Raw genomic sequence first — 14,762 nt, forward strand, 5'->3', positions numbered from 1 at the left:
AAAAGAGGGAAAAGAGGAAGCAGTAAAGGATTGCCTTGGAGAGAAGGAAAGTATTGCATTTTATTCCATACAGAACCAGGAAAGAAAGATACAGAACGTCTACAAGACCACATCTTCAGATAAAAGCATCTAACCACAGATGTAAGAGTCATTTTACCCCATAAAACTATCCCGATTGCTAATTTTTTCATGGTGGTTGTGTTTGTACAGATATGACAGAACTGCTATGGAACATGGTTTTATTTAATGCCTGTGACAGGAAAAAAAAATTACCCTACTATTTTGGGTTGATCTGTTTGTTGTTTATTATTATTATTATTATTACCATTGCTGCTGATTTGTTTTATTTAGGTGTCTTGGATAAGAACATAGGATTTCTGTGCCTGTCTTACCTACCTGGTCTGACTGTCTGGTAATTTCACCCTGATGGGCAGCTAAACTCCACTGCACTGCTCTCACTCTCTCTCCTCTAAGCTGAAAAAGGGCAGCTTTTGTGCTCTGTTTACAGAGGCCAGCTTTGCAACACAGCTGCTACCAAAACCCAACACAGTGTTTTGTACCTGCTCTCTGCAAGCGTGTTACATTCAACCTCATGGCTGTTCTGAAATGCCCTGCTTTCTCCGTTTATTTCCAGTGTCACGGACTGATCTGTGGTTGAGCTTTGCTTAGTAAAGCCATTACAAGTCAGCCAAGCATTCTGTCACCATCCCAAAGTTTTGCCCTCTAGCTGTACATTCTATTTCCTTTCCATTTCTTTATGGCTTCTGCTGTGAGCAACACGCCTTTACAAACTGCTTCTTTTCAAAAACCCTTGTGAGGCCACATCCCTTGAAGTCAACACTTCTTTAGTCACCTCTATGTACTCAGCCCTCCCAGCTCCCCTACTGATTTCCTTTCATTTTGCACAGCTTGGAGGCAGGTGATACCGTGGGATTCAAGCCAGAAAGGATTGACATTTCTAGCCTGGGTGACTGCCTACCCAAGCTAGAAAGCATGACGACGAAAGATTTGCATCCTGATGGTGGACACACAAACTCAGTACTTGTTTAGAGCCAGGATTTTCATTCAGATGGGAGAGTTTACAGCACCTGCTCACCATACCAGTGAAGAAGGAAAGACCAGTTGCCCAGGTTTGGTCTCAGCTGCCTTAGCGTAATGCTCATCTCCCTGCAGTAATCAGAAATGAGCACACAATGTGCAGCTGAATCTCCAGGTGCATCTTGATCAGAAGGAGGTTTCAAATAATATGGGTTACTCACCCCCCCTGGATCACGAACCCTTCCACTGTTCACAGCCACCTTATACTATTATTTGTTTGCGGGTCTACTAAATATCTGCTGGCTTTGTGAGGGTGCAATACCATGAATATTTTCTCCAGTAGAAAAGCCCATGTTTACTCTAGGAAGCTTAAAAATGCAAAGCTCTATGCTATCATTGTCCTGCACCCCAAAAGCATGGTAGAACAGCAGTCTGCTTGGGAATGGATAGACACAGGTAGGTCCAGAGATGAATCACAACTGCTAGGCACAACCTTACGGCCTGACAGATGCTCCTGAGAAGAGGGATGTCTTTTAAGGACAGTGATGAATCAGTGTTTGCTGACAAAAGGCCTTTTTCTCAAGGAATTCCCCATCAGCAGTAGGTGTGCCATAAGTGATTCAGGCTCTCGTTAGCCCTAATTAGCTAACTGTTCAAACGATTTCTCTATTACTCCTGGAGGCTGTAGCACGAAGCACATGTCTGCTGCTTGACAGGTGCTCAATGCAAAGTATGTTTTTCCAGGATGAGTCTGCTGCAGGGATCACTGTGCCCATCACAGCCCTCTAGGACCTTCTCCATCCCTTTGGGCTGCACTGCTGCAAAGCCCTACAGCTCATTGTTGTGGCAGTGAGGATGATTTTAGTATCCTCCTATCTTTTTAGCACTGTTCCTTTTCCAAAAAATTTGGGAATTTCAGCCATCTCCTCCCAGGCTGCCTTCCCCCGTGAAGTGGATGAGCACGCTACCTTGCAAATAGAGGTTTAATTCCCCTCTGATATATAGAGAAATGAGAATCACATGACCAGAACTGTTTCCTAGCTCCTGAGCTTTGATGCAGATTGCAGGCATGTTGCAGATGGCCTGGTGATTTAAAGCACTGTCCTGGGACTGCAGATCCCTCTTCCATAAACATGATGGTTGACCTTGCAAAAATCTCCATGGCTGGAATTTCTCTCACCTAAAAATAGTCCTCGAAGTTCAGCAGCCAATTTCCCTCTGGCAATCTCCTGCCAGAGAGAGGCACCCCCTTATTCACATCTAATATAGGCATATGAGAAAAGTGACATGAATCACTCTCCTGAGGTACTAGCTTTCCTCTGCACTGATGGCAAAAGGCTCTCACATGACTGCTTTGCACTTAACCCCTAATAGTTAAATTATGTGAGAGAGGGAAAGAATTTTTAAAAACATCCAGGTCCCACATCTCAATTTCAGTGGGAACTGAGCAGTGCAGTCTTGTAAATCTGGACTTTATATGCTCTGCAGTGATGTTTCCCCTTTGTAAAAGCCAACTGTTTTTTGGATGGTGATGTTCAAAATGAACATGAGATACTCAGGTGCTGAGAAGGCAGACACGACTTCTCAGTACTTATTCTCCCTGATGGTTACAGCTGCGCTTTGTTGTTGGTTATGGATGTTGTTCATAGCTAAGGGGCCACTAACTTTGCTTTACTGATGCATCTTGTGACTTGGAGATCCTAAAAGTTGCTCCATGTGCTTCTTATAATCCTCTTTACCCATGGGATCAAGCAAACAGTGCTGTTTTTTTACATATACATGTTGAATCTACAGCCCCAGGCTGAGGCTTGTATTCAAAGGCCACTGCAAAGAGCTGTGCTGCCAGCAGAGAGAGCCAAAGCACAAGGAAGCAAGAACTGTAGGATGTATTTCCAGAGCTGCATGTAAATTTGTACTCCGTGAAAGAAAACATCTTCTGGTGGTCAAGGATCCTCTCCTGAGAGCATCCAGAACCGTGGATACTTTTACCATCGGCCTGTCAGGCACAACAGCTTTGCTCCCAGCTAGGCGTCCCTTCTCATTCTATTCTTCTGGTGCAGGCTGTGCACTGACAGCCACCTGCCAAAACCCAGGCTTCCACCAGAAGGTGGGGCCCATATTCCACAAAACATGGGGCAAGCTCTTGGTAGTATCACCTGCTCTTGGTCAGCATTTAGAGACCCAGACACACTGCTCCAAAATGATCAGAGCAAACTGGTCAGAATCTTTGCAGATGTCATCTACAGTGTAACTCCCTGGGGTGCAAAGCAGTGTGTTTTCTCTGAAGGGTTTATGTCTTAATGATCTTCTTAATGATCTGCTGTAGTACTTTGGAGTTTTATAAACAAATAGTCCTGCCTGGATATTCATCTGCTTATTAAAGAGCCCATAGCCCTGAGCCAAGGGGCTCATCTTCGCTCAGAGCCACATCTGGACACCAATTTCTGAGCAAGGCTTTGATGCTACCTCAGTTTGCTTTTGGTGGTCTATGAAAAGCAGATGTGGAATGAGGAGCCCTGGCTAGGATCCTGCAAGGCACACAAACCATGTCCAGTTTGCCCACTGCAGCTCTGCGCCACAACTCCATATCAGTATTAGATCATTTTATGGCCATCATCCCCAAAAGAAGAAAACTAGAGCAAGTTCTAGATGGAAGATTACATTGCTCTCATGGCAGCTCGTACTGTCCTCAGCAGTGGCTCAGGCAGGTGTCTAATCCACAAAACCTCCCTTATTTAAAAAATGATGTCACTGTGGGTCTCTAAACTACAGCAGAAGGTTGCCAGAGCACAAAACAAGAGGTTTACTAACACTTGGATTTTGTGATTTACAGTTTCCTCTTCTCACTACTCAAAAAAGATGGATCTTGGAGAAATTGTTGTGGCTGAAAGTCCGGCTGAGAGGAACCTATGTGCAGAGAAGCAGCCAAGAAGCCAGGACGTGCTGGGGAGAAGTGGAAAACAAATCCCCCAAGTTTTCAAGTATCTCACGGGAGAAATGAAAGAATATGGAGAGTGGATGAAAAGTAAGCACAGGGGTATGCTGGGGCTCTCTGGAAGAGCACGCTGGGAACATATACATCACCAACTAAACATCCTGGTCCACAAGACCACTTCACCTTCTAAGACATAGCAGAGAAGGCATGGCCTGAACTCAGTATGAACTTCTGGTGCTTTAGCCCAAATTGTGTTGTTCTTGAGAAAGAAACTTCACTGCCATTACCATGGCTGCACAAATAATTCAGCACAGGCAAAAGATGTCTTTTACACTTAATCAGTTATGTCATTAACATCATGTTCCTCATAGCAATGCCCAGAATCACACGTCAGAGCTGAGGATTTGGACTTGTCTGTAAGTGCCTTGGATCAGTAGCCATCTCCCTGTCCATGTGTGGGCTGGCAACGGGGACTTGACTTCTGACTGTACAGGCAAAGGCTTTGTATTTACCAGCCTTTGGGGAGTAATAAGCACCATGAGTGTTATGTTCCTATAAAGTACAAAGCAAGTACTGATCTCAAAAGTTTACTGTCCAGGCAGGAACAATACATCAGCAGATGTTCTGTGTTACCCAGAATTATTATGGAGTTTGAGCTTTGAGAGGCTATGCAAAATTGTGGCTCCTCTGTCAGGGCAAGGTTCATTAGCAGCACGGCTCCAACCAAGGGAGAGATGTAAGAGGAGGTGAGCTGAGTTACCTCCATTCAGGGAGCTCAGGAGAATGGCAGTTTCATAGAATCATAAATCACTGATGTTGAAAAGACCACTGAGATCATCTAGCCCAACCATCAACCCATGCCTGTGAACATTCAAGACCATTTAATTCAGTGCAGCATTCACCCTTCTTCAAAACCTGGGGATAGTGACTCCACCAGCTCACTGGGAAACCTGTTCCCCGTGGACCCAGATTGGTTCCTTAGAAAAAAAGGAATGTCTCCTCTTACTTTTTGTTAACTCCTTGCTACCTCTAGCTTGATAGACAGCTTTTATTACTTGGTATCCTGAAAATCTTCCTGCCCCTGCATGTTCATGATATTTGAATATAGTTAAAACTAGTGCCTAAACCCAAAAGCATTGCTGACATGCTTCATAGCTCAATACCAAGCATTAGTAAAAATTATCTCTAATTAGTCCAATCATTTTTCTCTAAAGAAGACACTCCCTGGTTGTAACCTCCTGGATCAACAGCAACATACTTCTAAAGGGATGCATGTGCAGTCACCCCTTAAGATACCCTGCAGCCTTTTGGGATGTCTTTCCCGGGGATGCTGGATAGATGTAGAGTTGTGTCGTTCCCTTGAGAGTTCCTCTTTTTGAGCTACCTCTATCTATCACAAAGCAGAACTTAAGACCCAACTGTAAATAAACAGAGAAGGGAAGTGGAAAAGAAGGGGGTGGTAGGAAGCTGTTACGAATAAGACATTGCCCAGATTCAAGAAGCAGCCTGGCACTTCACTCTGTGTCTAATTAACAGTATAAACTGAGTAACTGAATTAATTTCAAATATTTAAGAAAATGAAAGGCGCAGGCAGAGTTTCTTTTTCATGTTCTTACACTGTGTTTAATAACACACAGTATTACAGTGCCATTTCCACTTTGTCCTCAAGCCAATTTGTATAAGGGTCGGGAACACAGCTACTGCAGTGCTGCAAAACCCTCTTCTGTACATGGACTACTGCACAGAGGTGCCCTCAGACAACCTCATAACCCTCAAGTGGAATGAGTTAGAAGGTGGGAACTGGGGGAGCAATGTTCCTCCTGCTGTAAGAAAATCTCAAGCTCACAACCACTTGAGGAACCAGACTATAACTCTATGGGTCCTAACAAGATATATCGCACAGTTCTGAGGGAACTGGCCAGTGCAGACACCAAGTCACTCTCAATGATATTTCAAAATTCATGACAGTCCAGTGAAGTCCCTGGTGACTGGAAAAAACCAAAGGTAATATTGTGCCCTTTTTTAAGAAAGGTAGAAAAGAGAACCCAGGGACCTACTGATGAGCAAATCCTCCTGGAAGCTATGCTAAGGCACATGGAAAGGAAGGAAGTGATACAGGATAACCATAATGGCTTCACCAGGGGCAATATCTGCCTGAGCAATGTGGTGGCCTTCTGTGGTGGCATAATTGCATCAATGGACAAGGGAAGAGCCACTGATGTCATCTGTCTGGACTTCAGCAAGGCTCTTGACATGTTCCCCCATAACATTTTCTTCAAATTGGAAAGACGTGGATTTGATGGATGGACTACCTGCAGAGTATTGGTCAATGGTTCAATGCCAGATGATGGCTGGTGTCCCCTAGGGGTCTTTAATATCTTTATGTCAATGACATTGACATTGGGACTGAATGTAAGTTTTCAGGTGACACTGAGCTGTGTGGTGCAGTTGACGTGCCTGAGGGGACTGGATGCCATCCAGAGACCTAGACAGACTCGAGTAGAGGGTGAACACAGGAGAACCTCATGATGTTCAGCAAATACAAGCAGAAGTTCTTGCACCAGGGCTGCGGCAACCTCCACTATCAGTACAAGCTGGAGGATTGGGGTCAGCCATGCTGAAAAGAACTTGTGGGTACTGGTGGATGGCAAAATGGATCTGAGAGTGATGAGGTCTTCCTTGAGCCTTCTCTTCTCCAGACTAAACATTTCCGGCTCTCTCAGCCACTCTTTGTAAGACTTGTGTTCCAGACATTTCTCCATCTTCACTGACTTTCCTTGAACATGCTCCATCATCTCAGTGTCTTACTAGTAGTGAGGAGCCCAGAAATGAACATACCAGTTGAGGTTCAGCCCCTCTAGTGCCAAGTGCAGATATACAATCACTTCCCTGATGCTGGTGACTATATTATTATAAGCCAGGATTCCACTGACCTTCTTGGCCACCTGGGAACAGTGCTGGCTCGTATTAAGACATCTGTCGACTAGCATCTACAGATCATTTTCGGCCACACAGCTTTCCAGCCACTCTGCCCCAAGCCCATGGTGTCACATGGGCTTGCCCTAATTGGAGTACAGGACCAGGCACTTTATCTGGTTCGTACAAATGGTCTCAGCTCATCAATGCAGCCTATTCAGTTCTCTCCAAAGAGCTTTCCTACTCTCAGACAGATCAGCACTGCCTCTCAGCTTGGTGTCATTTGCAAGCTTACTGAGAGTGTAATCAATCCCCTCATCCAGACCATCAATAAAGATATTACACAGGACTGTCCACCACGTACTGAGTCTGAACATTACACCATGATGCAAGCAAGCATGCAAATTCCTGCTACCTCATATATCTGAGCACTGAGCCACCTCTGCTATGGGGACCTGCATCACACCCTGTCTCAACAGAATTTTACCACCTGACTTTTCCATGTTCTGGGTCACCAGCTTTCTCCATAAAACAGCAGAAGTGTTTCTTTTATATTTCCCTATCCAAACAAAAACTAGTTTCAGTCTTTGCCTCTGTCCCTCTCTGCATTTGAATTATGCACAGAAACGGGTCTATCTCCTTGTTAAATTTATAGCAGCATCTTCTGCAAAGACTTTTTTTTTAACCATCATAAATAAACCATTTTTTATTAATCCCTCCACAGACTCTATAGCAGTGCCCAGTCCCTGTTATTTCAAGTGCCAGATGCAAAAATATGCTCAGACAGCAATAAATCAGAGCCTGTTTTTATAGTCCTGTTGATACATCACCTCTATTCTGTGGCGAGAAAACAACTGTCAAGCTGAGTGTGCTTTGAAGGAGTCCCAGTGAAATGGTGCCTTATCACCAACATTTTCATTTTATCTCCTTCAGATAAACCCCTCATGTTTCAGCTGGTGGACTGGATCTTGCGAGGCACCTCTCAAGTGATGTTTGTCAACAACCCTCTCAGCGGGCTCATCATTTTAGTGGGGCTTTTCATCCAGAAGCCATGGTGGCTGCTGACGGGCTGTGTTGGAACTGTCACATCAACGTTAACTGCTCTGGCTCTCAGTCAGGAGAGGTATGTGGGATCTCTGAGATGATCATTATGATATCAGGAGCATGCTGATAGGTTGTAGTCCTGTTTTCAACCCTATTAGAGCCAGCAGACCCACTTTCCCCACTTGACTTGCAGGAAGTCAGGTAAGGACAGAGCTGTGGTTCAGGAGGTGGATAGTTGGCCACCATTGTGAGAATAATGTCACCTAACCCAAGTCCTGTTCTCTCCCTGATAGCCATTATGTTTTGCTATCACCACACCAATACAATTTGGATCACACAGAGCTTTCTGGATCATCATTCTTTACCAGAGGACTGAAACACCTCTCCTATGAGGAAAGATTGAGGGAACTGGGATTGTTTAGCTTGGAGAAGAGAAAGCTCCATGGAGACCTCATTGTGACCTTCCAGTACTTGAAGGGAGTGTATAAACAGGAGGGGGAACAGCTATTTGTGAGGGTGGATGGTGGTAGAACAAGGGAGAATGGATTTAAACTGAGACAAGGGAGGTTTAATTAAGCATTAAGAGGAAGTTTTTCACACAGAGTGTGGTGAGGCACTGGAACAGGTTGTCCAAGGAGGCTGTGGATGCCCCATCCCTGCAGGCATTCAAGGCCAGGCTGGATGTGGCTCTGGGCAGCCTGGTCTGCTGGTTGGTGACCCTGCACGTAGCAGGGGAGTTGAAACTAGATGATCATTGTGGTCCTTTTCAACCCAGGCCATTCTATGATTCTATGATTCTAATAATAGTTTAAAAAATCATGCATTCCACAGACCTCTGCAATGAAAGTTGGCAACTACCTCACTGCTTTTTCCATCCTGCCTCTACACTCCCTTCACCAGGAGCAGGATATTTTCAAGTTGCATTTCAGCAAGTCTCTGTGGCGGATCACCTTCTGCACAGCTTGCTGCTTTGCAAACATTTCTTTGTATCACAGATCAGCCATTGCATCAGGGCTGCATGGCTATAATGGGATCCTGGTGGGAGTGCTCATGGCTGTCTACTCGGATAAGGGAGATTACTACTGGTGGCTTCTTACCCCTGTGGCAGTTATATCCATGGCCTGGTAAGTGTCACGTCTCTCTTAGAGACAATTCTCAAAGAATGAGGAATTCTGCTATATGAATATTGTACACATTACAAGTCTCGTCTGCACAGTGCCCTACATCAGTAGCTCCAGACAAGGTAGCATTGGAGAAAGCTCTTTATTGAATAAAACACATTGGCAGGAAGTCAAATGAACCAACAAAATCAATCATACCTACTTCAGTGCACATTTATGGACCTCATCAGATCACACTGGGGTGGATGTCACTGTGCCCAGCACTCCTATGATGCTCCCTTATCCAGGTGCTGAACTGACCTGAAGCTCCTTCTTCAGGCTGAATTCCACCTCCCATCTCAGATGTGCGACCAGTCACAAATCAAATTTTTCCCTACAACTAGTTCCAAAAGCTAGACAGCATCCTTTCAGGACTATATTTACCATTTCTACATACAGACCTTAACAGCACTGCAGAATCTATTTAACAGCCTCAACAGAAATTAATTCAAAAGCCAGATTTTAATCACCATCAGTGACAAGATACAAATCATGACTGCATTTCACTGCTTTTGAAATCAGATTTTTCAATATTTTATTTCACTAGTCACTGTCGGCGAAGGTCATTTTGAGACACTCTTTCAAAATCCAGAACATGTTGCAAGAATGTTTAGTCTGTCTTGTCTGCCAGAATTCCCTGAGGCTTTTTATTCAAACATTTCCCTGTTTTTCTAGTTCACAGGGCTCGAGGGTAGAGCTGAAAGGTTTTAAAATTAGACTTTTCAGAGATTCTCTTTTTCAACCAGTAGCTTGAATCTCAGCTTTAGAAGTCGGAATTTCTTTAATTGTTTCTTTTTTTCCTGACAAGATGTATAGCTGGCAGAAGCTTTGTATTTCAACACAGAAACTGGGACACTGTTTTCACTGAAGTGGTGGGTATTTTCTACAGCAGTGAGCAAGGAAGCCTTTAAACTGCTCTGGAAACCAAATTCATCATAAAAGAATAGGCTTTATCTGAGGAAACAAAAGGAGAACAAAGCATTTTTTTCCATTGATAATATCTTCACAACAGGACACAATAAGTTGCTTTTGAAATCCCAAATAATTTATTTCTTTTGTTTTCTGGTTTGTTTTGCTGTTTTATTTTGTTTTGCTTTAGATTAGAACCAGTCTGATGTTCTTCTGGGACTTGAATCCAGCTTCTTGAAGAGTTCAGGTCTTTAAGTTGTATTTCTGTAAGCTGCGCAACGCCTACTGCAACTCTGAAGCTAACTGTAAGGGTGGCTCAGCCCGGTTGCATCATCAGAGTTCAGATAAAACCATCAAAATACAGCCAATTTCCATCAAGTACATGACCTTCACTCTCATTCACATATTTTCTGGGCCCCATTTAACCAAAAAAGACCAAAAAGTAACTTATGTGGTGAGAAGACTCCTCAACTATATGCTTACATCCACTAATGAGTGTGATAGTTGCTGTAAAAGGACAGACAGCATTCTCTAACTATTGGACTGATGCAATCTGCTATGTGAAGGAATTCACTGCCTAGTGTTTCCAAAGGAATACCACTGGCATCCACTTTCCATAGCTTATGACCAAAATGGTAGGATGAATCACTATTGTAAATATGATGAACAAGCTATACTTGTTTCTCTTTTCCTTTCATTCTTAGTCCAGTCCTGTCCAGTGCTTTGGGATCTATTTTCAGTAGATGGGACCTTCCTGTACTCACTCTGCCCTTCAATACTGCGGTGACTTTGTACTTGGCAGCCACAGGACACTACAACCTTTTTTTTCCTACAACCCTCATCAAGCCTGTAGCATCGGTGCCCAATATCACCTGGTCTGCAATCAATGTGCCTCTGGTAAGCTTCACCCCAACACGTTTATGTAGTTTCATTGAAAATGTGAGCAAGAAGACATTTATCTCTGGGTAGCAATTTCTCATATGCCCATTCTGAGCAGCATCCATTTCAGAAAAAAATGGCTTAGTTCATTTCATACAAGAGAGTGTCACATAGGCTCCAGGGGCAGTCCTGGCTAATCCAGCAGAGAAACTGATCAGATCTCAGAGATCCTGAACCTCTCACTCCATCCAAAGTTAGATTGCCCATAAACATGCCACAGCTGCTGTTATCACATGAGTATATCCAAATATGCACACTCACTGTCCAAATGTGGTCAACAGGATGTCAGCAGGACTGTCAGTGAAAACATGAAAAGAGGGAAGAAACATCATGATCTCACAGGGGCAGAAATTAATTTACACTAATTCTCCTCTGGCCAGCTTTAGCACTGGAAATTGTCTTGTTACATCCACACACTCAAAGAAATGGTAAGGGGAACAGATATGCTTCATCTTATATAAAAAACTCAAATCAGCCCTAATACGGGATTACTGCTCAGGAGAGTAACAGTTTTTCTCCTTCACTAAAGTCATTTACAACAAAACCACAACAAACACAAACTGATCATATTACCTCAGAACAAATAAAAGCCCATCTCGGACTGATGAGATTCAGACCAAACAAGAAACTAACTCTGGACTGAAGGACATAAGCACCTGTGTTCACTCAATAGACCTTCTCAGAGCCAGGGTTTCCTTTCTAATCAATACTTTGGACAAAATAACTGTTGTGTCCTCCACTCAGAGCTACAATAACATGTCCCCTCTCTACTGGCCATTGCAGCTCTTGCAGTCCATCCCAATTGGTGTTGGTCAAGTGTACGGCTGTGAAAACCCCTGGACTGGAGGCATCTTCCTTGTTGCTTTATTCATCTCTTCCCCACTTATTTGCTTACATGCTGCAATTGGATCTACAGTTGGGATGCTTGCAGGTAAGAAATATTCACCAACATTTTCTCAATTAAGAAAATATATTGATCCAAGCCAATATGAGATTCTGTCCAGCATTTACAGTTGCATGGGCTGAGGGAATGCACTCCTGTTTTTTGAAGGTGTCTTTGAATTTTAAAGGTCTTAATTTTAAAGGTCACTCAGCATGGTGAAGGGAAGAACAGAAGCAGGTTTTCTATAAGCTCTAAATTTGGAACTAAATTTGTAACTCTGGCAGGTAGTTTGTTCCATCTTGCTTAACCCATTGCCACTGGATGAACAGAACCCAGCACAGCCTCACTCCACTAACCAGAGAAACAATCCTAATTTAACAAAAATGAATGTGACCCCCGAATACAAACAACACCAGTGATTTATGTTAGCAAATTTAATGAAAAATATGGTAGAATTAGCATAGTCTGAGGCAACTACAAAGGCTGACAAAGGTTCAGACGTCCAACACACAGTTCTGATTTGTGCTCTGAAGTGCTTTTTACAAGATGTGACCCACCATGAGTTTGTGTTTTAAAGAAAATTATCTATAATTTATAGGGTTAAAAATATTTGACAAGTTTCACGCAGGTCTGACATTTAACTAGAAGAGAAGGGTCTGGAGAAAATATGTGGAAATATAAACAAGGTGATGAGGGACAGGAGACAGCTGAGGACATTACAGCAGGAAAAGTATTGCCCCTAAGAATAAGGTGTCTTGTGCAATACATAAGATGGTGCTGTTTTTAGTGATAGTCCCAATACATATGAGAAGTCCTGCAGAAGTACTTATGATGTCAGGCTTTTTTGCAAAACCTCAGCTCCCATCCCATTGGAAGATTTCCACAGCAGTGATGGAGGGACCAGAACACATTTAGCGTTTTGGCAAATTTTAGCATTTTAGCCATGAGGAAGAGATGGAAAATTATGCTTACTCCTACCAAAACTGTGCCTCCAATACTCAGGACATGAGAACATGTGAGATTTAAACAACACACGTGACCACAGCTTTCTGCAAGGAAGAAACCCAAGTGAGAAAGCCTTCACGCACTCTGGCTGAATCTCCCATCCAGATATCCTAGGGACTCGCTCGAGCAAATATGGGGCAAAGTAGGAAATTTTACCTGAAGAAGCATTTGACACTGAACCACTGCTGTTCTATCACAGCTCCAAAATAATGAGTTCCTTTAGAGTTCACCCTTTTTCTGCAAATGAACGCTGTGCAAGTGTGAACACTGTAAATTTGGCTGGATGTCATAGGGAAGAGACTGAATTTCCAACAGGTAAAATTTACTTCCTGCAAATACTTCCCATAGCTGACCTCAGCCCCCTGTTTTTTGTCTTGTAGCACTGAGTATTGCAGCGCCATTTGACAGCATCTACCTTGGCTTACACAATTACAATTGCGCTCTCGCATGCATTGCAATTGGAGGCATGTTCTATGCCCTGACCTGGCAGACTCATTTGCTGGCCCTTGCTTGTGGTATGTATCTTATATGATAAGGGAAGCCAAAAATTTTTGCATCTACGCAGTACATGAGCAGTACAGGACAGCTCTGAATCAATTTTGGGATTCTGATTTTCCAAGAGTTACTTCTGTCATGGCATCAGATTTGAGCTTGGAGGTGCAAACCACAAAGGCAGAAGTAAAGGCTTCTAGATAACAAGTCTTCTGATAAAGAGAAACATCTAGAAACAGTGGAAGGAGTATTCGTAAGGAGACAAGCTATGCCATGAACAGAAGTTTAACAAATTATCCACTCAGGAGATTCATAGAAGCCATTCCAAAATTGTAATTATCCTCAGAGGATTTGCTTCACAAGATGAGAGCTACTGTACAAGTTCAGTTTAAAATCCATTTAGCCAAAGACACCCACCTCCAGCAAAAGCCAAAAACAGATAATACAGGAAGTTTAAGAACAGTGTACAGTGTAGAAATTCCTAATGAAGGTTAACCCAGCCTCCAGCCATTTGTCATGTTTGATTTGAACATCCCTTCTCAGTTGCTCAGGGATCCCCACAACGCACAGGTCAAGTTGTGTAAATGGATAAGGAAATACCACCATCACCAGCTCTTGGCAAAACCATTTTCTTTCACCATTCACCGTTACAGAGCAGATAAGACCAATTGTAGACCACATGGCCAGAAATGATTTACTGTGCATTTGGATATTTTTATTATTTCTGATAATTTCCTTGGAAAGCTGAGCTATTCTTTGCCAATCCTGAACTCTTTGGTCTTCTTTTGTCAGCACTGTTTTGTGCCTACTCTGGAGCAGCTCTTGCTAATGCACTATCTGTGGTAAGTTTAAATATTTTCTGAGCTTTGTTTGTTTGTTTTAGCTGTGTTCTGATTTTCTCATGATACAATGCTGAGGAAATGCTCCAAAATTCTCCATCTTCTGACAGTACCAAAATGAGAGTGCTGCAGCCAGCAGCATTTCTTATAGATGGGGCATCAGCTGGACCATGCACCTGCAAACTCCACAGTTGACAATATGACTTCAAAAACCTCTTGAGCATATAATCCAGAATGGGAATTTGCACATAGATGTGCAAGTGCTTATGGTTTGAGATGCAATATTAAGCTGCAGCCAGCATTTTTAAACGAATCCCAGTGGTCTAAAATTTTCTTTGCTTTTCCTACTCTGCCCTCAAATTTTTGACTCAAGTTTGGTCTGGAAATGAGAACTATAATTATTTAAGATTTAAAAAAAAAAAAAAAAAAAAAAAAAGGCCATTGCTGTCTTAAATACAGAATCATTGTATCTGGGCAATTCAAGAAAGAAAAGAAGCTAGAAGTGCCAGGCTTTGTTTCTTCAAGATCTGAGAGAATAAAGCAAAACCACATTTTAATAAAATTGATTTAGTAACTTACAATGATCCAAAAAAAGAAAAAAA

General features: G+C 42.9%; 1 protein-coding gene across 1 annotated transcript in view; it reads left to right on the forward strand.

Annotated features, from left to right (window-relative positions):
- Nucleotides 1-1,361: 1,361 nt before the first annotated feature.
- SLC14A2 (solute carrier family 14 member 2) overlaps nucleotides 1,362-14,762 on the forward strand; it is a gene marked incomplete at both ends in the record, with an annotated part of 40,121 nt that continues 26,720 nt past the window's right edge. Inside the window, 8 exons of the mRNA XM_079548334.1 lie at nucleotides 1,362-1,494; nucleotides 3,872-4,063; nucleotides 7,823-8,012; nucleotides 8,929-9,057; nucleotides 10,707-10,899; nucleotides 11,725-11,872; nucleotides 13,210-13,344; nucleotides 14,114-14,163. Coding sequence (XP_079404460.1) covers nucleotides 1,362-1,494; nucleotides 3,872-4,063; nucleotides 7,823-8,012; nucleotides 8,929-9,057; nucleotides 10,707-10,899; nucleotides 11,725-11,872; nucleotides 13,210-13,344; nucleotides 14,114-14,163 — 1,170 coding nt within the window. The remainder of the gene's footprint in view (nucleotides 1,495-3,871; nucleotides 4,064-7,822; nucleotides 8,013-8,928; nucleotides 9,058-10,706; nucleotides 10,900-11,724; nucleotides 11,873-13,209; nucleotides 13,345-14,113; nucleotides 14,164-14,762) is intronic.

This window comes from Tetrao urogallus (assembly GCF_951394365.1).
Source record: "Tetrao urogallus genome assembly, chromosome: Z".
Lineage (NCBI taxonomy): Eukaryota > Metazoa > Chordata > Aves > Galliformes > Phasianidae > Tetrao > Tetrao urogallus.